Source organism: Lytechinus variegatus, chromosome 16 (genome assembly GCF_018143015.1).
Source record: "Lytechinus variegatus isolate NC3 chromosome 16, Lvar_3.0, whole genome shotgun sequence".
NCBI classification, from domain to species: domain Eukaryota; kingdom Metazoa; phylum Echinodermata; class Echinoidea; order Temnopleuroida; family Toxopneustidae; genus Lytechinus; species Lytechinus variegatus.
This window is the reverse complement of record NC_054755.1, coordinates 11,947,367-11,974,502: the sequence shown is the minus strand read 5'-3', so window position 1 is coordinate 11,974,502 and position 27,136 is coordinate 11,947,367. Positions and strand designations below refer to the sequence as shown.

The 27,136-nt window shown below is 36.6% G+C and overlaps 1 protein-coding gene across 1 annotated transcript; it reads right to left on the bottom strand.

The window, feature by feature from the left end:
- Window positions 1-6,597: 6,597 nt before the first annotated feature.
- Window positions 6,598-26,632, bottom strand: LOC121429632 (kidney mitochondrial carrier protein 1-like). Its single transcript, XM_041626770.1, has 9 exons — window positions 26,502-26,632; window positions 20,377-20,854; window positions 16,468-16,615; window positions 15,222-15,402; window positions 13,674-13,775; window positions 12,555-12,679; window positions 11,589-11,742; window positions 9,302-9,382; window positions 6,598-8,242 (listed from the first exon to the last, which is right to left on the bottom strand). The coding sequence occupies exons 2-9, from the start codon at window positions 20,435-20,437 to the stop codon at window positions 8,201-8,203; spliced, it is 894 nt and encodes a 297-aa protein (XP_041482704.1). The 5' UTR covers window positions 20,438-20,854; window positions 26,502-26,632; the 3' UTR covers window positions 6,598-8,200.
- Window positions 26,633-27,136: the final 504 nt, after the last annotated feature.

Below are 27,136 nucleotides of genomic sequence, written 5' to 3'. Positions count from 1 at the left end.
AAAATGAAAAAAATAAAGAAGATAGAAAACAAAACAATTTAATTCAAATTCCATCATAATCTGTTACGAAATGAGAAAGTTCAGAAAGTTTGGAAAGACTTTCTACGGCAATCCTCAAATTGACATTGTTGCTCCGAAGTGAAACTAGATGGATCAACAATGTCAATTTGAGGATTGCCGTAGAAAGTATTTCCAAACTTCTTAACCTTCCTGGCTCAATGGAAGGTGGTATAAAAATTATGAGATCATTGCAAAATGTATTCAACACTACATGTACATATTTTCACAAAAAGACATTATTTAAAACACTGCCCATTTGTGTTTCATCGTGGAAATTAAATTGATATTTTTCAGATATAACTTTCTCGTTTCACATCCGAGTTAGATTGGTCTTTATGTCCCGATGATTCATTCTATTTTAACAAACTCGCCTACTTCTGTAGAGCTGTTGTGGTCCAGCGGATAAGTCTCTGAACTTTGAACCACACGGTCCTGAATTCAAATCCCATCGCAGCACTTGTATTCTTTGGCAAGGCATTTATCTACATTTGCCACTTTTTACCCAGGAGTAGCAAATGGGAACCTGGTAGGAAGAAATTCTTTGCATTGTTATTATTATAGTTTCTTCTCCTCACTCTTCTTTTCTTCTCTCACTCTTTCTTCTCTCCCTTTCTTTTTGTCGGTCTCTCTCCCTGTACCCTTTTCTTAAGGTTTGCTCAATTTCACAAAACAACATGCCAATGAGAGAGCTGAAGATGTCACACAACCTCCTTGTATTCCGTCATACAAGATATTTCAAGTTTTACATAGTATCTTTCAAAAGCTTTAAATTTTGATTTAAATAAAAAGTAAAATTAATGGCGATTAATCAAAACATGATTACAATTACAATTATAGAATTTGTTGGGACACCAGCTCCCTCATTTGCAATTTGCTTAAACGTAAATGCTAGTTTTGGTAACGATATCAAAATGAGTTCGTACAGAATCCAATGAAATGACCACCAAAGTGTCTGCTTGTATAAATAAAACGCATGTGCCAAAGGATTCTGGAAGAAATTGTGTAATTGCTGAGAAATCAGCAAATAAGCACAGGATTCGGGTAGAGCGTCGGGCCCGACGCTCTAAGCAATAATTATACATTGTCCCACGTGCGCTTATCTGTGTTGGGGATCTTCGGTGTGAACATTTTTCAGCGTAGATTTCAAGATTTCACAAAGTTCAGTTAATGTAACTGTACCAGATCTAGATCCTCGATGATATACTGACAATTAAGCCTTGTTTTACAGACTTTCCCACGAAATCAGTGTTTACTGCAACTACTGGAATTTCTCTTTAAGTGCACATATTTTGATGACATTTTCAGTGTTCTGATTATTGTCATCTCTTTTTTATTTAAAAAAAATCAACTTGTGGGGGTCTTTAGCATTTAAGTACATTAAAAAAAGGCAAATATACAACATACATAATAATATACTTAAGGATGATGACTTTTACAGCGCACAGGTCTTCCTTGTCATATATATATGTACACATTTTACAAATACAAAATATTCCGGCAGAATCATATATGCTATGTAATAAAAACTTTATTAAAGTCCAACAAGATAAAACACAAACAAGGATCTCATCATTGCATAATGTATTCAGTCAAAGTGTTGAGGAGAACTGGGGCAGAGGTAAGAGTAGAGTAATTGCAATCTATATTTCCAGAATATGAGCATCCTCAAAGGATAAGAGTGAGTGGGAAGGAGAGAAAGAGGATGAGAAAGAGGGGGAGAGCAGGAGAGAGAGGGGGGGAGAGCAGGAGAGAGAGAGGGGGAGAGAAAGAGAAAGGGGAGGAAGAAGAGAAGAGAAATGGGAGGAAGAAGATAAAAGAAAGGAGAGGGGAGGAGAAGCAAAATGGGAGGGGGAGGGGAAAATAAAGAGGGAAAGAAAGAAAGGAAAAGTGTGAATATGAGGGGAGGGGGTCAAAACACCCAGCCCTATTATACCAAATTCTAAACTTATTCAAATTTTCTAACATATAAATGAGAAATCAAGATGGTAATCACATCAGAAAGTCAAATGAAATAACATGGTATCACTCTTAATAAACCATATCTTTATTCTCGGTAATCTGTATATACAGGCAAATAAACTCTCTAGAACTAAAATACATCATCTAAATTAACAAGCCAAAAAGTGCATAAAATAGTATTTATACCATTGCTTTAAAAAAAAAAAAAATTCACAGGCAAGTAAACAACCATGCAGCTGTCACATACAGAGCATATGTGTATATCTTTTGTTCATTTGTTTTTTTTAATGAAATGTACATACCGGCAACTGAACTTCTTGCTTCAAAGTTGGTTATGATGGATGAAATAAATAAATACATAAATAAATGGAGAGATGGAAGGGTATGCATGGTTTACTATTTAACAGCAATGATAGCAGACACTTCTTTTTTTTGTCAAATTTTACAAAAAGCAAATAACGAATTTAGCATATTTTCCAATTCTTTTTATATACAGGTAAACCTGATTATTCTATTCTTTCAGGAAAACCTTGCCTAAAAAATGGTTGATCAATAAAAGTTAACTCTTCAAATATGTCCCGTATGCAGAAGTGTTTTTACATAACTTGTTAATTCATGATAAATGTTCTGGTAAAATGCTCCTTAATCCTAAGTAAACATAATTATTTGCAGTCTCATAGACAATATCGTCTAAGAATATGCTACATGTTTTTTTTCAAACACTGAGAGCTTACAAAGACTCCTTTGCAAATAATATGCAAATTTACTACACCTGTGCAAGGAGCGGCAAATATAAGTATATGCAGTGGATGCCTGGTAATTGCTACTTTGCAGGCACGAACCCTGGATTTGTCAAAATATACTAGTCTGAACAGTATGATGACATTAATGACATTTATGATAATTATGTTCCTTTAGAAATGTTGATAGCCTTTGCTCAAGACCCACATTAGTTGATTAAAGTATCAATCGGGATCTATACATATAAAGTGAGCATATAAAGGGTGAAGGTATCATAACCATATACATTAATGCCTATTTTTACAACAAACGCAAGGTGAGCAGTAACCCGAATACTTCACAATTTTCTAATGCAACACAATCAGAGTCAAGTCTCAAATGAGCCTGCTGTAGAAATCAGATAAAACGTCAGGCAATCAGCATATTACACAAGGCATGTTATTATCACAAGGTCACAGGTTGGAGTGCTACCCTAGGAATCAAATATCTCCAGCAAGATATTCGGTCGAATTGTGCTGCACTCAACCCAGGTGAGGTAACTGGGGACCTGGTAAAATCACTTCCTTGAAACGCACAGCACAGAACAGCTGCTCAATGAAAGCTACAGCAATAATAGTGCTTTATTGAAAATTGATCTAGAACTTCTAATAAAGCGAAGGTAAGTGCTATATATTACACATCATTATCCAGCTCAAATAATTCCAAGGTCAAAGATGTGGATTCCCTGTTAACCATCCTCGAAAAACCACCCCTTTATTTGGCCTTGGAAAATTGTTGTGCTCCCCTTTTTTTCATTTTCCCCCATTTGTCATGTTATATAGAAATAAGTACCATTCCCAGTGGTCAGTGGAAACCAGTGACCAAGTACAGGTACAAAAGACCCAGCTCCGTTAATAACGGTGGTTGTTTTACTTGCACGCTGAAAGCATTTTTTTATCGGACGATGTACATACACTTGCACACTGCACTTCACCAGTCCGACAATACACCAGACGGTGGCCTGTACTGTTTCTAGAAGAAGCGTCAGGAAAGTGGCTTAGCTCTAAAACTAACAGAATTTACAGCCTGATTATTATTACTATTATTATCATCATTATCATTATAGCTATTCAAATTGCCTTTAGATGCAATATACTTTAAATTTCATTCTTAAAACTAGTGCCCCCTCCCCTCATCTCTGCCCTCTTCCCCTTCGCAATAACAATAAACATGAAAAAAAAGCTGACAGTGTCTTCATCTTTTGAGAAAAGGAGGGCTTTTGTGAATAAAGAGGTATCTTTTTTAAAATACTGGATGATCAATACATTATTTACTGTTAATCGTAGTTCATGTGCATGTAAATATTCTTAGTAGATTAGTTGACCTACTTACAAAAGAAAATGTACCCAAATAAGTTAATTTCATTGTTATTTCATATACATGTACCCTGCATACATAAATGACACATTAGGACTATACAGGCAAACCATGAAAGCAAACACTCAACAAAACACTGTGTGACCTTAGCATATAAAACTTCAAAAGGATAGCTGCTGAGACCTTGAGGAAAACAGTATAAAAATATAAATCAATATACATCTAGATTCTAGAGTCCATAGATTCCATACTAGGAATTAAGTAAATTTAACTAAATGGTAACATGGAAACAATATTTAGATGCAAATCAGATATCTATGACAAATAAAATCAAATATACCAATTTCTAATTGATATTTTCTATCTTGTATAAATTACTTTAAGTAGTAAAATGTCAAGAAGTAGTAAGTAAGAAGAAATAAAGGTGTAACACAAAAAATAAGGGACTAAATCGAAAATTGAAACACACAATCTTCTTTTCTCTTTGACAATCTGATGGTAAATAAATACAGTACCATTATTCAAAATATAACCGAACTTCAACACATGTGTTCAACTTATCTCACTCTTAAATCTATCTATTCTTGTATTCTTCTCCCTATTCGCAACGATTTCAGTCTAACTATAAATTGCATTCCATTTCCCAGTATATATGGTATATAATGCACCAATGCTTTAGTAAAGGCCTGGTCACACCACCCGAGCGTTGTTGGAGCGGTCGTGGAGCAGAGAGAAAAAAATCATCACGGCTCGCTACCGTTCACCATTTTCGATTTCGATTGTTTTTTTGTTTTTTTTAGATATTTGTTTTCAATTTTTTCCCCAACTTTGTGAGCGAAATTCAACCCTCTCTCCCTACCGCTCCACGACCGCTCCAACAACGCTCGGGCGGTGTGACCAGGCCTTTACATATCATTCAGGGGATGCACGCTATCACATAATCATCAATAGCCATGTTCAATATCTTGTGAGCATTTGGACTAAATCATAACTTTAAATCAGACTTAACTCTAGGTGAAAAAAATAAACACCCACCTTTGAAAGAAAAGTAATTGGGCTAGTCTGCAAGCCCAGACTCATATTTGACACTTGACCCAATAACAGGTCTAGAGTAAAGACTACACTCCAAAGACTCTGTGTCAAATGCCACATTACATAGTGAATCTAGTCTCACTACTTCAGACTCTGCATTATGCACTACTAGCATATGCGAAATTGCGAAAACCAGGGGTCTGTGCATGCAGACTATATCTGGGCCCCGTTGCATCAAAGTTACCATTATGGTAACTTTGACATCCAATGGCAGGTACCATGGTAACGCTGATCAACAGCCAATCAGAATCAAGGATTCCATGCAAGTTACCATTGGATGGCAAAGTTACCATAATGGTAACTTTTATGCAATGGGGCCCAGGTCTAGTAAATGAGGATTAATCAGAAATCCTGGTCCCCGTCTTACAAAGAGGTATGTTTGATCCAATCAATCGTACCTCTATGGAAATCCATCAGTGTCATAATTTTTTCTACAGGAAATTTGAAAAATGTCCTTTGTAAACAAAAGAGCACATACCAAATTGTCAAGAAATTAATGAATTTATGGATATACATTCATGATTCATAACTAAAATTTTTTTTGAACAAACATGCATTGTATATGTTGACTTTGTTGGCTTTCTGTAGTTGTCATTGATTGGATCAATCGCAACTCTTTTTAAAACGGCTCCAGATCTATCATAAGTAGAAAGTGAACTATGAAAAAAATTCAACAGTGTGCAGTTTTTGTACACTGCCGAAAGAAAAACACAATTGTTGCATTCACAAAATATAATACTTGTTTTCAGATTTGTACAGTAATGAATATTGCGTAGTTATTCTGTAATACTGGGGAAAGCGCTTTGAGCAAATATTATAAACCATATTATTTCACCTTTTTATCTATAACTATTCTCTGGGCATTACCATATTTACTATGCAATTTTTATACCAACATGGGAAAAGATTCCAGTAAATATTAGATGAACAGACTGTAAACAAAGTTTTGACCTTTTTTTTTAATAGCTTCCCATATTTTTAGCACAGATTATAAAAGACCATGTCTGAAATTAAAATGGACTATGACATATAGTTCATTTGGTCTTGCCGGCAGAGCAACGACATGCAAGCACTTTACTTAGGTTGAGCTAATTCAAAGCAAAAATTATCAATAGTGTTGATATACATTGTGATATACATGCAGTATCATCAGTGAAAGATAATGTTCACTTATGATGTACATTAAATTAGCAGTGGCATACTTTTAACAGTGCATGTCTCACAATGGCTGTATTATATATAAACCACCACCTGCAAATCAAGACTTGAAAAAAGTGTAGGGTTTAGTGTTCCATTCCCAGTTATAAAATTCAAGGATACCATAAAGCTATGTATTGTATTGTAAAAATTTCCTAGAGTTAGAATGAATATAACATTTTTTTAGGTAAATTCTTTTGTTTTCAAGTTAAACTAGTCGCGGGGTATCAAAATATGAATTACAATCCACACCCCACGAAAGCAGAATCTAATGTCTTTTATAATACAGCATGATAGCTGGTCCATCAATTATAGTCCCGATAAGTTTTCTTCTCTTCTTTTTTTTTCCAATGTTGGGGTCGGCAAATAATAATCCACACCCATGAAAACAGAATTTAAGGTCTTTAGTACAACAAGTTTGCTGTCTCCATCGATTACAGTTCTTATGAGTTCTTTTTTTTTTCTTTCTACAACTTTGGGGTTAGCAAATTATAATCCACTCCCAATAAAGGCTGAAGGTAATGTCTGTTAGTACATCCAGTTAGCTGGCTCCACTAATAAAACTGTATTACAGGTACTACTCTGTATCTATTTTTTTTTCAAAGTTCTGGGATCAGCAAACTACAATTTCCTCCCCACTAAAGCCAAGAACAGGGGGCCGTTTCATAAAACTTGTTACAGTAACAAATTTACAGTAACAGTTATAAGCTACAGAAATACTCCAATCTGATTGGCTGATAGTCAATTTGTTATAGAAATCTTGCATTTGTTATTATAACAAGTCTTTATGAAACGGGACCAAGGTCTCTTTCTATTCACACACACTCTGTCCAATTTGTTGACATTGTTAATACTTCAGCATGTACACAATGCACTTGTATAGCATAAACAAACATCTCTAAAACAATATAAGTAGATAAGTTGCAGAGCATGCAAGTTGCATGAAGTTGAGAGTAAGCAGATGCCACTGTGATTTCAAATAAGTCAATCAGCAATGACACACTGTATCTATCTGCTGGCTGCAATGTGGCAAATGCTCTCTCTGATGCCAAAGACTGGCTGCATAATGGCCTGTGTAAGAAGAAATTCTTTGTTCTCATCAAGTAGACTTTCTTGACAAAGTGGGATTCCATCGGCATTCTAATGAAATCTTCACAAGGTTATCCATCCCAAACTAAAAGGTTTAGAAATATTAGTGTTCCTTCTTGCACTTACACCAAATATATGTTAAAAAAAGATTAAATAGTTTTCTTTCATGCAGGAAAGCAAAGTCATGGCATCTGATTCTGAGGACTGACTGGCTTCCTTGAGGCAATCCTGGTAACCATCTACAGAAGTGATGATGTTGGTCTTTTGTTTAACACAGCACAGTGATGATTCCAAATAAGGAATCCTCATGCAAGGCACATATCAGAGGGTAAAATTTGCAATGTTGCAATGTTAGAAACCACTGTCATCAGAGAAACTTGGGCTATTTGGAAGTGATAGAACTAGGTGTGACAAAACACTTCTGTATCTGTAGAACTCTTCTTGACCCTGTCAACATCTCCATGATCCTCTGAGTGCCCAAAGGTCACTATTCCACTTTAACCTCTCAAATGTCAAGGATCCCTGACTCACGCTAGAGAGGAATACAGCCAAGTCACATGGCATCCAAGAGCTACCATGAAGTCATCAACATAATCCCTTAAGAAACCAAGTCACATGATTTGCTCTCAGCATTCACCAGTTGTCCATCTATATGTAGGTGTTTAACCAATGCCAATGACCAGCTGTCGGGATGCTGAGGTAGTCATCATAAAGGTAGCCGTTGCAACTGCTCGTATGTTATGAAGAACTGATGAGTAGACATAGAGTCAAGGTCAAAATATTATCAATGCTTCTTAAACTTTTTTTTGGAAACAGAAATTTCAGAAAATGAATAAAATCAATGCAGAAACAAATATGGGAGGAAATATGATGGCATTATTTTCAACAATATAGAAAATTCACTTCTGCGAAGATTTACTGCTCCTGTTTACTACAAATGGTGCACCAGAAAACAATACAGAATCAAATTCAAGAATATCGCAAGAAGTGAATCAATACAAATATATATTTTCAAAAACTGTTGGTCTATGAAATATCAAATAAACTGAAGTAATATTCTTGTAAAAAAGGGAAATTCAAATCTAGCATATTTTGAATACGTTTGTACATGCTGCATTCTTCAAGGGGAAGTTCACCCTGACAAAAAGTTTACTGTAAAAAAAAAGGAGAAAAAACAAAATAAAATATTGCCGAATTTTGAATAAAATCCATCAAAGAATTAAAAAGTAAGGAATTTTCATTATTGGATTTGTGACGTCATATGCGAGCAGCATTCCTACATAGCGAATGGTAAGAAATCAATGAAATGTCATTTTCTTTGAAAATAGTTTTTAACAACGATAAATCCATAATTTATTGTTCGAAATAGACATGAAATGAAATACTCCGAAAATTTGCTTAAGATAAGTCATCAGGAACCATTGAAAAATGAAATTCATGCATTTCATATTTCATAACATATGGGGCAGCTGCTTGTTTATGACATCACAAATCAAAAAATTAAAATTCTAAGAACTTTCTTAATCTTAAACGGATTTTCCAATTAACCTTTACCAACATTTTTTATCATGTTTTCTGATATTTATACAACAAATATTTCTTCACGGTGAACTTCCCGTCACTTGACTAAAAAAACATTGCCTTTGACCAAGATTGCACAAGCAAAATAACAACCCCCCCCCCCACCCAAATAAAAAATTGCTTCAAACCCAGGCACCATTAATCTACTTTCCTCACAAATTTCAAGCAATGTAATACATAGATTTTTACTCAACGATGCTACTCAAATGATCCGTGGAAAGGATACAATGATATTCCAGGGGCCAAGGCGAACCCATGTAGGTACAAATCCCTTGTAGAGTGCGATGAAACCCTCATATTTCGCAGTCTGAAAAATAAACAGAAACAAAAAGCGAAAAATTAACTGAGGGTAATTGATCAGCACAAGTGCATGTTACACTGTAGTGACGCCTTAAGATCAGCACAGGGTTAAAGTACCATCAGTGTCGGCTCACCGTGCGATCTCTATGGCCAATTCACAAAGGTGGTTTTGAAAACCCATGGTTGATTCCATGGTTTATGCACATTTTCTGTATAAATTACGCTTTATACCGCGTATATTAAAAAATTCCAATGCTGATGCACGCTTTTGTCACAGTGCACCAAATTGACGCCTGTTGCCGCGGTTATCCAGGCTATTTTATTCATGGGTCCATTGTTTTGAATTATTGAGTCCACTCTTCAAACAGTTGACTAATGAATAAAATAACATACTTAACCATGGCAACAGGCGTCAATTTGGCGCAATGTGACAAAATTGCGGATCAGCAATGGAAATTTTTTAATATACGCCATAAATAAGCGTAATTTATACAGAAAATTTGCATAAACCATGGGTTCAATCGATGGTTTTAAAAACCATCTTTGTGAATTCGGGCCTATAGGACTCAGGTGCGGATCAAGCAATATTAGACATGAAAGTTTTGAGAGGCCGCACTATTGTGCAAAAACAAGATTGCCCCTGAAATAGTATTGTGTCTAATCTTGCTGAATCCACATCTGGTAGGGCCTCTGTATGGCTTTGTCTTTTGCCTTCAATATCTTTCAATGCTGTTAAGGGGAAGTTCACCCTGACAAAAAGTTAATTGTAAAAATAGCAGAAAAAATAATATAAAATATCGCCGAAGGTTTGAGAAAAATTCATCAAATAATTAAAAAGTTATTAGAATTTCAATTATTTGATTTGTGACGTCATATGCGAGCAGCATTCCTACATAGCGAATGGGAAAAAAATCAATGAAATGTAATTTTCTCAGAAAATTGAAAGTGGTTTTCACTGTAACTTTTGTATATCAATAGACAAATCATTTCACACCCGATCATGAAAAGAAAAGAAAATTAAGTCATCAGGAACCATACAAAATTTGAGATTCATACATTTTATATTACATAACACTAGGCCCGTTTTGAAAGTCCATTTTTGATGCACGTGTACACGGCATGTTTTTCGGTCGTGTACACGTTGTAAACACTGTGAGAGCGAGTTATGTTTTCATGTCGACACGGACCCGCATCAACATGTCATAAAAAGGGGTCTATATAGCCTAAGTCACGGTTTTAAAGCTTACCTGAGAAGTTTGAAGTATCAATCCACAAAAATTGGTGCAAATTAAAAGTTTACTCAGCTTAGCAGCGCATTAAATTAATAAAGAATGCATAAGAAAATCAGTGCAGGGCCCTAGCTAGCGCCGACGCTCGTTGGATGCGCATTTTGTATACTGTACCGTACATGCATGCACAGATCGCTGCAGAATTAAGTGTAACTGAAGTTATCGATTGATTTTCATTATTTTGTTGCCAATTTGAGGAGCGTTTGTAGGCTTGTAGCACATGTGTACAAGCGTATAACACGTAAGTTGTAGCAATGATCGCTGTCGCAATTGGTGATCCTCAAATTGGCTCTAAGTGTGATTGAGCAACGGTTTTCGAGACCGGAGCAGACCCATTTCGTGGTACAAAAACTTGAGTCTCCAGAATGAATGTGGATTAAATCAGCGATTTTGGAAGTGAACTCACTCTAGATTAATTGAAATATATTGACATATTAGTGATTAAAACATGTACAGTGTCTGAGAACTAAGATTTAATGTGAGGCTGTGAGCTTGTTCACTGACTTTGTAGTCAAATGCAAGCTTTATGCATATGTTACCATGTACACGGTGATGGAATTTAGTAACCGTGCACTGACTTGACCGTGCGTGTACACGTGTACCCGAAACGGGCCTACATAACACATGGGGCAGCTGCTCGTTTATGACGTCACAAATCCCAAATTTTGAACTCTAATAACTTTCTTACTCTTTAACAGATTTCCCTCAAACCTTCACCAATATTTTTTACTATTTTTCTGCTATTTTTACAACAAAATTTTCTTCAGGGTGAACTTCCCCTTTAATACTGTAAACACAAAAATTGAAGCCTGTGGTCGTATACGATTTGTAGACTAATCCATCATACAATAATGTAGCAAATGTAAATGAGGCATAAATCCTGTGTTGAAGAACCAAATGTTATCATCATTATCATATTCATACCTTTAACAAGCATTCAATTGAATTCCTGTACATGAAGCTACTTGACGAAGTGACCACTCCTTTCCTCAGATTTCGCTGATTCATCAGTCTGGTTCTCACAACATCAACTGGGTTGGATAAGATGGCACCAGCTAAACCAGCCATGAAACTTGACCTGGAAAGTATATATAAATATCAACACCTTCTTGTAAATTCACCAACAATATTCTTCATGGTTCTGAGATGATTCTTAAAGGATAAAAAAAGATTTAATAAACCTTCGAAAATATGTAAAGATTTTTTAAATGCTGCACATTTTGAATAATTATTGTACTATAAAAAAAGACAATATTTTCCCTGTATTTCCCCCCACATAAGAAGGAAGTTTGTTAAATATTTTCATACTGTGAAATGTACACTCATCTAGTTGTACACAAGCCAACAGAAGTTTTGGCTTGCAGACAAATGTTTTCACCTCATGCTTTCAGACATAAAAATGTGCACACAGATCGTAATCATATTCGCAGTCCATGGAATTCCCATTGACATATCTGAACTAATTCATTTTAAAAAAATGCTGCTCTCAACCCAGGTGATGTGAATGGGTACCCGGTAGGAAGAAATTCCTAAAATGCTTCAGCACCTCGGTAGCCGAGCCTAGAGCCAAGGTAATAATAATAGCAGGGCCAGCTGGGAGAATCGTTTTTGGAACTGAAGTGGCTATCTTAGGTAAATATCGTATATCGTAATTAAAGTAATGATAAATATTATACATTTAACATCAACATCAATATACATGTATGAAGCAATTTGCACTCATAAGAAGATCATTATATATCTGAAGCACCACATGTCCCAAACAAATACTTTTAAAGCTTTTTAAGCATACATGTTGCACATCAGATAACAAACTTCAACAGGTGAGGACTGTGATTAATTACAAGATTGATTTGACACCAAGTAACAGGTGTAAATGTATGTACTTACAAGAAGTGTAGTCTGACATCATCCTCCATCAGCCTTCTATCTAGTACTGTCTTTTTACACCAGTCATACACCGGCAGTGCTACACCGGCCACTATTGCTACTCTCTGTGCAGTTGGCACAACACCCTGTAAAAGAGAATTAAGTGTATTTCAAACTACATGTATAAACTGTACAATGTACCTGAAAGTCATATGGGGTGTTAGTTCCACCTCAAAACACCTTTGTTACCCGTTGAATATCCTGTGGACAGTATTATTGTGTTATTGGTGTATGTCCTTTTACACAAATCATACATCTGCATTGTTATCGATCGCACTCTCACTTCCACCCATTTTAAAAGCATTTGTGTGCTTTTTCTGTTTTAATTTGAATGATACAAAACATGAGAAGTGCTTATGCCATATGTTCCTGCTTACAGCATCTCTGTCATTTTGTTTTCATTTGTGTACATGCAGAATGCATATATTTCAAGGAAGAATGACAACCTCAATTTTAATTCTAGAGCCCATCTGTTCAAGCATGTATCATTTTTCATATTTTATAATTTATACAGGTAGGAAACCTTCTTTTAATCAATATCAGTCAAGCTTTCTGTAACAATACCATTTACCTTCTTACTCTACGAATCTTTCAACATTTTTTTTCAATTAATGTGAATGGTGTCAACAGATGTTGCTTCTTCTTTTAATGGGACGGCATATCCATTCCTGTTGGGTTGTGGGGGGGGGGGGAATAAGTCACCGGTTTCATGAATTGTGAGATTTTGTTGAGAATGACCCAAAGGCCTGTATTCTGAAGTCAGGTTTAACTTAGACCATGGTCAAACTCTGTGCTAACATCATGGAAAGCCAAACATGTCAAAATCTTCCTTACATTGTATGTTTCCTATGCTTACTGTGCTCTTTCCTAACTCGCGAATGGTGAAGAAGGTTATCTTATTTATCTTTCCGAAACAGTTAAGAATGATTTGAGCGAAAAATGAGCGGATACATTTATACTCTATTGTTAGAGATTTATGCAACTATTGGCTGTCCATAGTTAAACCACAACTTTAAACCAGAGTTTAAATTAAACCCAACTTCAGAATACGAGCCAAAGTGTATATTTACATGTACTTACCCTCCATAGCCCTTTTGTACCTTCCTCTTGGAAAATGGTGACAAATGAGTTGAACATTCCCCCGGCATTGGCAAAGCTTGCACTCTGGGCCTGCATACGCACCTGGGGTGGGGAGAAATGGACAAACGAGGGACACGTGACCTATCTACAATGCTAATTACTGGGTCACTACATTACAGTAACATTAATGCAAAAGAATTGGGCAATAAAGACTTTAAAACTTACCCTATTAATGGAAATTTTATAGCATTTTTTATCCCCATAAAGAATACTTACATGCATACTATTTATTCTAGTTTTCTTGGAGAGTACTCATCATTGAGCCATACATTTTAGGATTACCGGTATGCCTGTAAAGACTAACTGCTTATAGAAGTTCTATCAATGAAAAATCTCCCTATTTCTTTACATCTTCAAATGAATCGAAAAAAAAGGTCCAACTTTTCCGTCTCATGATGTCAGTCATGCATAAATGACTTGTGAACTGTCTGATCATACATTTAAATGGAAAGCTGATAAAACAGAGATAAAGAGTTCCTGGAAACTTTCCAAGTCTGATCAAAAGAAGGACCCAATCGCTGGTTTCCTCTATAAGTGGATATCGGGAAACAACTTCATCACTCTCTTCCTTTTATTCAAGGCCAATTATTCTGAATGAAAGACCTTCCCACAGTTCATTGCATTTCCTCTCCAACATATGGCCAGGCTACATTAGAAAGCAGAGGTACTATGGATGCACAAGAGGGAAGTGAACGTACATGCATGCATGGTTTTCTTGCTTGAATTTATCGGCCTGGCATTGTATATGTGCTGCCATTTTGTTCAGCTTGTGACCAACGAATGTACATGTAGAGGGTGTCTACGGCTTGCAGCATTCGTGACCCAAAAAACAGAACAAAATGGCTGTACATGCACTCATAAATTGGGATCATAAAGGTACAGGCAGATGAATTCAAGAAAGGAAATTGAGAAATCGGACTTCATACTATTATTATTGTATATCTAAATATGTAATATGGAAATATAAACCTAAAGTGGTTGATAAATTCATAGTCTTTGGCGACACTGAATTTCTTTATTTTAGCGGACCACTGGACTTCCCAAAAAAACCTGGGCGGTCAAGGGTCAAAAAAAAAAAATTGGAATGACTCAATACCTAATTCAGATATTCCATGAGAGCAACTGCTGCCTTATCAAATTTAATGACCATCTTTGGAAATGTAATTTGATTAATAATCAAATGTAATTAAATGCAACATTGACCTAACTTTGTACACCAGGGGCCTGTTTCATAAAAATTGTTATAATAACAAATTTGCAATAACAGTTAAAAGCTACTGAAATCCTTCAATCTGACTGGCTGATGGTAAATTTGTTATAGCTATGATGCATTTATTATTGTTACTATGCTACAACTCCAGTCTACAAGATTAGCATTGAACCTATGTGCAGACATTCAATGAGAGCGACTGATGCTTAATCAAATTCAATCGACCATCTTTGGAAATGTAATGTAATTAATGTAATCAAATGTAATTTTGCCCCAACCTTGAGCACATCAGTGGGGTTTGCTATCGCCGATGCGATGACTCCTGCCGTCATCCCACACAGGACGTTGACTGGTAGGGTCTCATTCTCTGGGTTATCAACAAGGATTCTCTTGAAGGAGTGGTAGCAGCCTATCTTGATGGTGCCATAAACGGCCTGTCTGAGGATGGCAGGTCGGATCCTGAAATTATGAAATCAAGATTTTTAAATTAAAAAGAGAAGAATGTTACAGTGTTTATTCAATGTTTTCTAATGAAAAGCAGTGTTATTAGATGTATGTTCAGTATAGCAATAATAATAATAATTGTACATTTATATTGCACAATTTCTATGTACTCAACTGCACATTACAATACTTAATAGGTAGAATAAATAATTAATTAATAATTAAACAAAAAGTATGATTAATTTATAATTACAGGAAAAGGGAAGCCAAGTGTATCTACAAATTATATAACAAAAAGTGACTTATTGATTCTCTCCTGAAAAAGGTAGGTTTTTAATTTAGCTTTGAACAGGGTAACAGATAATTTTTTATATTCAGGAAGGGATCAATAGCATCTGTCATAATCTTATTTTTCAGTTTATAAAGTATGATCACAAAATGAATCAAATGAATTCAAGGAATCCTGGTCTGTTGTTTGAATTATAAGTATTCTTCTCATGTGGAGAATTAAAAAATGTCCAATGACATGTACAATGTACATGTTTGTTCAACTCCTCTATCTCTCTATCTTCCTTTTTCTTTCCATCCTTCCCTCATTTTCCTTCTGTCATCTGCTTTCTAGTTTCTTCTTTCATCCATCAACTCTCTTTTCCTGTTTACTACTCACAATTTTTATTTGTCTCTTCTTTTTTTCTCCCTTTGCGATTTCATCTACTGCCCTCATACTTCTTGAACATCCTTATCTTTCCTTCCCTCTTTCCCTTCTTCATTCTCTCTACTCTTCTAAATATGTTTCTCTCCACTCCCTCTATCCTTTCCGTTTCTTCATTCTCTCTCCTCTCACCTTGTCCCTTCCTTTTACGTCTTTTAATCTCTCTCCTTCCTCTCTTCCCTCCCTCCACCCTTGCCGCTTTTCAATCTCTCTCCTCTTCCCTCTCCAACCATCCTTCCCCTTCTCCAAACTCTCCCTTTAATACTTCTACACCTTTTGTCTATACCTCTCCTCCCCTCTTCTCCTCTCTATCTGGCCTCCCTTCTTCCTCTTTCTTTAATATCTCTCATCTTCCTCCTCTCTCTTACCCTGAGTAGAGAGCCAAGATGCCCTCCTCCTTGGCAATTTTTGTGAGGGCATGGAACATTCCCCGGTACTTGAGCTCTCGAAAGTTGGCCTCCATCTTCTGACCCTGGACCTGAAGTCTTGTCTTTGTCAGATCAAGTGGGAAAGTCCCTGAAGGGGGAGAAACAATCATACACATACTTCATAATGCTCTTGAGGCAGGGTAGGATTTAATTCTTTATTTTTTGGAGGGCTATGTTTTTTCACCTTGGGCCAAGGTGAGTGCTGAATTTTGGGGACAGGGGGGGGGCATTTCTTTTCTTTTCAGAGATATTGATTTAGAATTGCAACTAATGATCAAGACAGACAAAATATCCTTACATGTATTCTGCCTACACTGTATATGCACTACTGTAGATTGATTTTTTCTAAATTCTTTAATATTTTTGTGGCAGATTTTAGGGCGTCTTAAGAAAAAGATGGTTGTCCAAAAAGCTATCCATTTTGGGAATTTACATGTAGGGGCAAGGCTATAATATGGGCAACATCGCATATCACCCTCATGCATTTTCTACTCCATTTTTTAGGTATTCTTACTGCAACTGCTACAAGGTTTACAAATAGACCAAAATGACTGGGAAATACATCTATACAAGTGAAGACACACATGCCTACATGAACAGGGGTAACTGTGCATAAAAAAAATGAGCAAAGTGAGCTCCCCTTCCACAAGCAGGTAAAAACCCAATATTTTTTCACATAATGATCCAATCACATTTCAATGGGTTTCTATTATACTACAATTTTAATACTGTAAAGATATATAAAAAATACAGTATGGTGGTGGGCAATAATTTCTATCAAAAATTTAGAAAAATTTCTGTTCCATGTAAACAAAGATAACCCCCCCCCAAAAAAAAAAAAAATAAGTCGTTTGCCACTTGGGTCTGGTTTAACGGTTCCATGACATTTGTTCCAGCAAAAATTTGCTCTGCTCCAAATTCCACACACTAAATTGAATGAAATGAAATGAAATCACAAACTGTGTCCCAATTGGCTATCCACAGTTAATAAAAACCACAATTTCGATTTGAGTTTAGATCAAACCGAGTTCAGAATACGGCCCATTTCTAGTAAAAAAATCCAAATTTTTCTTTCAATCTCTTTTCTCAGGATCTATAGTATTCCATGTCTTTTTGAAGTAATCTTTATAAATCAGACATGAGCAGTCCTCACTCCATAATTCAGATTGAAGGGTAAAATAAAAGAAAGCTTCATATTAATCTTTGTCTACATAAAGAAGCTTTGCCAAATAGTTTTTATTTACTGCACAGTTTATATTTCATTCAGGACTTATGGGTTCATCCAAGCTTACAGAGCAGTGATGCATGGGAATAGAGGCCTACCCTGGACCTGGGAAAACAGGCCATTGTGGTGACCTCCAGACTCTTGATCAATATGACATGGATTGGCTGCCCTTTCAATCCACAATGCATTCCCAATGCATGCTGGGTTATTATAAATACCTTGCCTTTTATAAACAGATCAGTGCCTACTCTTTATGTACTATTGTAAAATATAGGCCTAGAGGATTACTGTGTAAAACTTTATACATGTAGCTCTATTTGAAATAAATTATGGCTGACTTCAGTATTAGGCAATTGTTCAAATACTTTATATGAATAAAATATAGCCTACATGTATTCTGTACCAATATACATTTCACTCAATTGTACTTTTAAACTAATCATTATTATATTTTTTCCCACCTAAATGGACATGACAGTTCACTGGCAAGCATGTACCTTATGAATGGAAGGTCATTCAATTTCAATACTTGGCCCAAAGATTTGATACACTAAGAGCTCAGCACAGAATGGAGAAGGGTATTAATAATGTGTTTTGCTATATGATGCAGTATTTGGTACCCTGGGGTACCAAATAATAATCCGCCATAATGTTGAATTATTTATTTTGTTTTTTGCGCTGTACCCTGGGTTACCAAAAAATGTGTACAAGTATATTTTAATGTTTTGTACAGATTTTTTTTTTTCGTTTTAGTGATCTTATGTAACAATTAATGCATGCAAATGATAACTTTATTCTAATTTTTCATGTTCTGTTCTAATCTTCACTTCAAATGCGCTGCACATGCACTGCGCTGTGCCTGTGATGGACGAGTAATAAGCCTATACCACCCCCACCGCGTGTACCAGGGCGAGTTTTGGGACTATAAGCTAATCTTTTAAGTTAGCTGTCGAAAAGTATACTTAAATTCTTAAGTATAACATAATTTGTTTGGCATTAGATTGTATCAAAGAAAGGAAATACATGTAGGTGTGTGATCATTGTCTCCATTCATTGTCGCACCGATCGTACGACCATGATCACCATGACAACAATGTAACTGTACACTATTACAACACGAGATGGCGCTGCACAACGCCGTACCCCGGGTACTACGGTACCCCGGTGTACGGCGTGGTGCATCATATGCAAGGCCAGCTGAGGTATTTTATACACGATGATGTGGCAACCCCAGATAACCAAAACATTGCTGTTTGTCATCATCATCATCATCATCATCACCATCATCATCATCATCACCACCATCATCATCATCATCATGAATCATTATAATCATTATCATCCACTATCAATATCAATTCATTGCTGCAGTGCGGTTCCAGAATTGACAAAGAAAAAAAATATACTACTCCAACAATTCTATGAGTGATTTATGTGAAGCCTTACGCCACCCTGACTAATTTCTTCCTTCCTTTGTGCATGATTAGTCATATCAGCATGTGCTGGAAGTTCTCCAAATAGAAGGGTTTCCTGACATGGCATTTAAAAATAATTCATCAATGTCTACATAAAGAAATGTCCCTAAGCAACAATCCATCCTGGTCAAACACTACAGAAAGGCTACATACATGTATATATACATCATGTACATTATATTACAACCAGGCATTTCGGAATGGCAAGTGTCTGTTATCACGACATTGGATTTGAATGTATTTTGTGCCCCTTTTCATTTTTCCTAATAGTGTACCAGTATGCACACTGTGCCCAAAGAAATTCCCACATGGCAAACCTATATGGCCCTGCCCTACAATATTTAATTCAATACTGAATAAAACTTTAAGAACTTACAGACAGTCTACAATGTGGAGCGTTGTGGCCCAGTGGATTAGTCTTCGGACTATGAAACTGAGGGTCGTGGGTTCGAATCCCAGCCATGGCGTAATTTCCTTCAGCAAGAAACTGATCCACAATGTGCTGCACTCAACCCAGGTGAGGTAAATGTGTACAGGTAGGAAGTAATTCCTTAAAAAGCTGTGTGCGCTATGAATGCCTAGCTTAGCCGGGTAATATAGGAGCGCCTTGAGCACCTAACAAGGTGGATATGTGCGCAATATAAATAACCTATATTATTATAATCATGTGTTGCAAGAAACTTGCGATCAATTGCAAGTCTCATGTTGTTTGAAGGTTTGCATGGTGGCATGACTGTACAATCGCTGATGTGGTTTACGGTACACCATGTGGAGTGTTATACAAACAGTGGATAGAAGAAGAGAAGAAATGAATAGGCGAGAAAGTGGAGATGAGTTGATCGCAAGTTTCTACTCTCAAATCTCCACTTTCTCGCCTATCCATTTCTTCTCTTCTTCTATCCACTGTTTCTATAACACTCCACATGGTGTACCGTAAACCACATCAGCAATTGCAAGTCTATTTTTTGGTCCCAAATAGATCATAAGTTGTGACATTAAAAACAAATTTGCAATCAATTCTTAATCTGCTCATTGAAACAAGCAGTGTAATCTTATTTGCTACAGTTACGATTGACCTATCAGTTATAAAATTGCAACAGAATATTTGCAATCAAATGCAAGAAACTTGCAAGTGTGATATGGACTTACCACATTCTGCCACAACGGATGCAGTCCCGCCATAAACAAATGGTTTCCAGTTGGTTGGCATATTACATATAGTTGTTTCACACACAATGAATATGATTGGCAAGCAAATGTATGTCTTTGAGTTTCTGCAAATGTCTGTTAATTTTGAATGTTATTCCTTTGCAATATTCCTTCACAATCTCAAAAGGAAAGGTGAATGATTACTTCCTTCATATGTTTGCAAGTTTCATCTCTCTGTGTCTTTTTCGCTCACCCCCGACAATCAAGAACCTGCTGACGTTATTCCTCTTTAGCTGGAGCAGCGAATGGAAGGTGGCCATTTTCAGAGCGAGGAGAAAGCCATTGAATGTTGCTTGATACAACCACCGATTATGATGCTGGGCGTAATGTACCTCTCTGGATCAATGTTGCAGATTTTGCCGGATCTAGGAGATCTTGTTGGTTCCACTACGCCGCTGATCATCTATAAGTATTAATCCTGAAAAAATGCAAAAAAAAAAAAGATTTAGGGGAAACAGAATGTGGTGAATGATCGTTTCCTGGAAAATGCAAGAGGAAAGGGAAAAGATTTAGGGGGAAATAGTATTATTCTTGATAAAAGGGATTGTATGATGTATCTTGGAAAATGCAAATGGAATAAATAGTGTTCTCATTCTGGTCTGATTCCTAGAATATGCAAGATGAAAGGTAAAAAACATGTGGGATATAATTAAATTGTGTTCTTGATTTGAGAAAAAAATAAACAAAATTGTTCGTGTATCTTGAAAAACAAGGGGACAATGGAAAATATTTAGAAGAAATAGAAAGCGGAGATCTTTATAAGGATGCGATAAATAAAAGAGAAAAAAGAGTCGGGAGAAATTGTGTTCTCAATTCGAAAAAGTGCTGTATTCTGGAAAATGGAAGAGGAAAGGGAAGGGATTCGGGAGAAATGTTCTCAACAAAAAAGAAAATAATTGCAAGGACTGAAAAATTCATAAGGAAGGAGAAAAGACTTGGGAGAAACAAATTGTGCAACTACTTCTTAATAAAAGAGGAATTGTATCTTGGAAAATGCTTGAAGAGGAAAAGTGAAAAGATTCACAAGAAATAGAATGTGCCATTGTCAAAAAGGGATGCTGAAAATTTTAAACTTGTCTAAATATCACTAGGTCTGGCAGCTTTGATGGTGGCTGGGCATATATATTCATGTTACATGTAAAATCAATTTGGCCGATTATGAATGTGTGTACCCTGAAACACTTGACATGGAACATACAGTGTATGAAATTATCAAAATTGTGTTTTGTTTTTTTAACTTGGTGGTCAAAGAAGAGTGGATAGCATTAAAAAAGAAAAAGTACATAAAAACAAGAGTCTAAAGGGGCAAAGTACAGGACAAGAATAGAGAGTCAAAAACTGCAAGAAAAAGCCCCCTAAATCACGATAATCTCATAGTACACACAAAAAAGATAGCTCCTGAGCCTTGAAGAAGTACTCTCCCAAAAAGCGTACACGTTGTCCTGGAGAGACAGCTCTACTTGTAGGCCTCCCTGAGTAAACTATGCGATTCGCACAGTAGATCCCGAAGTTGGTGCAAATTACATACCCTTTTCGCACTTAGGTTATCATGATTTATACCTTGGCTTAGTCACATTTCCCCTACGGCAGCTGTACGGCGAGTTGAAAACAGCCATTTCATTCAATTTTTATTCAAACCACCTACATGTAGCTGGTACAAAAAATGTTAAAATGGCTGTAATTTCAACTTGCAGTATGACCGCCGTGGGGTATATGTGAATGAGGTATAAGGGGACCTTTTTGCATTTCTAGTTTTTCAAGGGGAATTTTGACACCAGGATTGATAAGTTCTGGAATAAAGAATGGTAGTCACCTTTGAAAATGATTTGATAATTAGCACACATTTTACAAATTATCATAAATTTGATTTTCAATATCAAGTTTCTCAAATTCACAGAAAATTAATCAAAATCATAAATACCAGACAGAAGGCAAGATCCCAAAGTCAAATTCCCTTGACAGAATTATAAAGTAGGTCAAGGGTTTTCGCTCGGATTGTGGATGTAGATGGTATCCATTTCAATAGATCTAGTTGGTAGAAGATCTAGGCCTAGTTGGATAAACCTGCCGCCGCACCAGCCAACTGGCCCGTGGGGGAGGGCCAGTCAAATGTATTACTGTACACACACACGTGGCCAAATTATTTCCAAACACCCCCTAAACGAGTTTTTCTCTGTGCAAAATAATCCCCTAAACAAAGTTTTTCATGGGCTTTATTGACCAGAGCTACCAAGTCTCACGCATTGTGCGTGAGACTCACGCATCCAGGGTCTGTCTCACGCATGGCACCCATTTATCTCACGCATCGGGACCCGACAGAAAAAAAGTAGCATTATTCGCTAGATTATACGCACTGGCCGACCACCTTCGCACGCCGTCGCGTCCACCCCGGTACGTGAGACAAACGAAAAGTGCAGTCAGCGCACAGCTAGTACGTGATACAATGAATCACGTGCGTGCATCGCATGGATTTGTAGTATGGATCGATATCAAGGTGTAGCCCATATATCGTGCACTAGCCTTTTCGAAACGTACAAGTGTGTAAGTACTTGCCGTGTACGCGCAGAGACGCCGAGTCATGAAAATCTGACGCATAATTTTTTTTTAACTTGGCATCTCTCTATTGACACATTTTGGCCCTTAAACAAGCTGTTACCAGAATATGACCCCTCAACAAGTTTTGTCTTCTTGTTAACAATATATTTAAATATAGACAAAACTATATTCATGGGGATTGCATACCCCCTCCGTGCAGTTAGGGTTAAATTACCACAATCACAAAGAACCTGGGGCCTGTTGCATGAAATGGTCTTTCGTAGAACCATTCTACGTAAGAACGAGATATCGCTCAACTGTTTCACAAAGCCGATTTGGGCGATACGAAGAATGGTCCTTGGAAAGACACCTCCAGACATGTCCTACGTAGGCATGATCTTCTTTGCACACCGCCCGCCACCGTCGGCATTGAGAGAAAACGCGTTTACGGCAAGCCACTCTGACATATCACCTTTAAACATATTTTTAGGGGGTTGATGATGGATTTTATCTGGGATGGCGCCAAGTTATCTTTTATATGGGGGCTATATAGTTGTCATCAATTTCACGTCGACTAGACGACCAAAAACGGATGTCATTTTAACTTCTCCGGGGTAATGTAGGCCCAAATATTTTTTAAATATGTTTTCTTTTATTCTCCCTCTGTCCTATATCCCCACCCCTTTTCCATAAAAAAAATAAACTTGAACTATCGAAATGGGCGACACTATCTCTCTGACCCCTCATGCTTTCTCATTATAAATAATTCAACAACATGAAAACAAACTTCTTTAAAAGAAATAATATAAGGAAAAAAGGCATGTTTATAGCGTTAAGCAAAAAACAAAGAAAAAAAAAACGATACAAAACTAAGATGTTAAACATTATTTTTTGATGAGATTAATTTTAATCAATGAAAATTAATTCTTGGATTTGGGATAACTTGAGATGTGAAACAGTGACACAAAACAAAAATCTGCAGTATCAAAATAGCTAATAAAATTCTAAGATACAGATTAGGCTTAGCTAACGAATCCATCACAATCGTTACAAATGAAGATAAGTTCATCAAATAAAATATTATGGAAAATCCATACAAAGAGGCACATTTTAAATCGTAGGGTAGGCCCCTTTCGGCTCCTATGTCATGTTAAAAGGATCACGGTAGTCTCTACTCCTCCCTTACTTAAAGGGGAATGAAACCTTTGGAACAAATAGGCTTGTGTAGAAACAGAAAAATCAAAGAATAAGAATAAAGAAAGTTTGAGAAAAATCAGACAAATAATGAGAAAGTTATGAGCACTTGAATATTGCAATCACTAATGCTATGGAGATCCTCCTATTGGCAATGCGACAAGGATGTGTGATGTCACTGATGAACAACTTTCCCTTTGGTGGACTATAAAATATCCTCAAAATGTCTCTTTTTGCTTTTTCTCATGATGATACACAATCTTTATCCATGATGTAATCTTAAAAAATATGTATTACATACCCTCATGTAGAAAGAACACATGATCTATGGATAGATGTGATAAAGAGGCAATTCAAGTGAAATATATACTAAAGTAATGGGGAGAGTTGTTCACAAGTGACATCACACATCTTTGTCTCATTGCCAATTTGCTATCTCCATAGCATTAGTGATTGCAATATTCAAATGCTCATAACTTTCTCATTATCTGTCCGATTTTTCTCAAACTTTCGTTGATCTGTTTCTTTGATTTTTCTGTTTTCACACAAGCTATCTTGTTCCAATGGTTTCTTTCTCCTTTAACTTTGAAATATTGCACATATTTTGTATATTCTTAAACCTTATATTCTTATATAAACTTCAAAAAATTAAGTGATCAACTTTAGATATGACCAACGTTTATGATCGTTGTAATTTTTAGCATTATTTCTGTTAATACTATTTTCTCCATTGTGGATTGCACAACTTTTTCTATGTTTTAATTATTATTGCAAAGCACTACTTTATTTACTTGGCCATGTTTGCAGCAATGTTCATATTTTCCTTGTCTTCGGTTACTCATCATGCATCTGAGGTACTCTATAAACACTCGTATTATATCTGACAAATCAAATAAATAAATTAGATTTTTCACACGCAGCCTCTCATATTTTCCCTTTTAGTCTCGTACAATCAGACAATGTTGATTTTGTTTACTCCATTCAAACCCTATTTTTACCTCAACAAATAACATATTAACGCATAATTTGCAAAATTACAATTAAATGTAAGTATTCTATAAAAATACAAAATATTGAACTAATAAAATGTTGAAATTACTTAGTTAAATCAATTTTTATACCGGACAAGGGTCTCTTTCGTTGAAATATCAATGAAAGGTGTCTCTAAAAGGACACCGTGTTCTAAATAAGGGAAATAATGAAAAATTCGATTTTATTCAGTTATGTTTGTGAATCTTTGATAGTACCGCTAACTTAGAGGTTTTTTCTCTTTTTACCTCATAAAGTAAGCCCCATACATCAATTCTACAATCAGTAATAAATAAAACATCATTTGATCTCCTTTTATTTAAATAAATGATTTTATGAAAAGTCGTCATTCCGAAATAAAAGGTTCAGGTGACGATGAAGACTAAATATTTTTCCGATACTATCGATATAAAACGATGTCGCGGACTTGGAAGACAAAATTGCCTTCGTGAAACGGAAAGTGCTGATTTGTCGCCAATCTTCCTATCTCGGAAGAATGGTCCTAGGACGTTCCTACGTATCGCTCATCTCGTCATGCAACAGGCCCCTGAACACTTTTCAGAACAAGGAAAAAACATATCCTAAAAGGCCTAATAATGTTTGGCTAAAATGGCTAGTCTTAGAAAAAAACTTTGGAAAAAAAATACAGTATGGTTGGAACTACCCCTTATCGACCACCTAATTTTCTAAGCATCATATCTGCGAAAATATTTATCAGTTTTACCTGGTTTTCGTCTCATATGTTCAGAAAATTGAGCAGATCAGATTCCCATGTTTCGATCGGCGACTCCGATTCAATTTGCGTATATCGGAGAACAACAAATACGACGGTTTTAAATTTGCTCATTTGCACCCTTGTATTCACGTGTACAGAAATATCTTTAACTGGCCCCCTGGGCCAACTACTGGACCACAAACAATGTCAATGCACAAAACAAATATTATTAGGTCTTAAGTTAATTAGGTTAGGATTCAATCATGTCCATTCCAATCCAGATATCTTGCACTTACATTTCAGCTTTTGCAATTTTTTTTTACTGTTGACAACAATAACAACTAATAATTACACACAAGTTCTGCACATCTCCCCTCCACTCTCCAGTCATTCTCAGAATAGCCACTTTTTTAGTAAACGTTGTCGTCAAACATCAGTCACTCAACTCTCAAGACAGTCACACAAACCAGGCACAGTGTCATGAGTGTCATCTCTCGACTCAGTCTCAAGTCTTATTCTCGATCATGATTTTCAGTGCAGAAACAAGTCTCAATCCTAGATTCACAACACGAAAACATACGAAATAGCTTACCAGTAAATAAAATGATGAGTTTTCCGTGAATCTTTCAGTCAAAGTTATACAAACACGACACTTTTTCTCCAATTGCTGCCTGCCGCCGAATTCTGTCTCGCGAACAGCTGGCCGCTGGATATGATGAAATCGCCCGATAATTACCGGGGCCTCTTTCCGGCCGGCCGGCCAACCATGGATCGGTACTTGGCGCTGGCCAGCGCAGCGCATGTACTACTGCCGTTGCACCGGCTTTGTACGGGGGATCGTGTGATTGGCTGATACAGAACAAAAAGCCCATCGAGGGAGGAGAATTTTGTGCATGGACACCACACGTGAACATGCATGCTAAAAATAGACTCATCACAGATCGGGGATTTTCCCTAACCTTGAAGAACGGGGGGGGGGGGGGGGGGGGGGGGGGGGGGGGGGGGATAAAATAGACTCATCACAGATCGGGGATTTTCCCTAACCTTGAAGAACGGGGGGGGGGGGGGGGGGGGGGGGGGGGGGGGGGGGGGGGGGGGGGGGGGGGGGGGTCAGAAAGAGAAAAGAGAAATTCAATACATTTGTGGAGGTGTCATGGTCAATGGTGTCACGGCTAGTAGTCTTTGGCGTTGGTAATATGCTTCAAGCCGTTTTCTCATTCATTAATT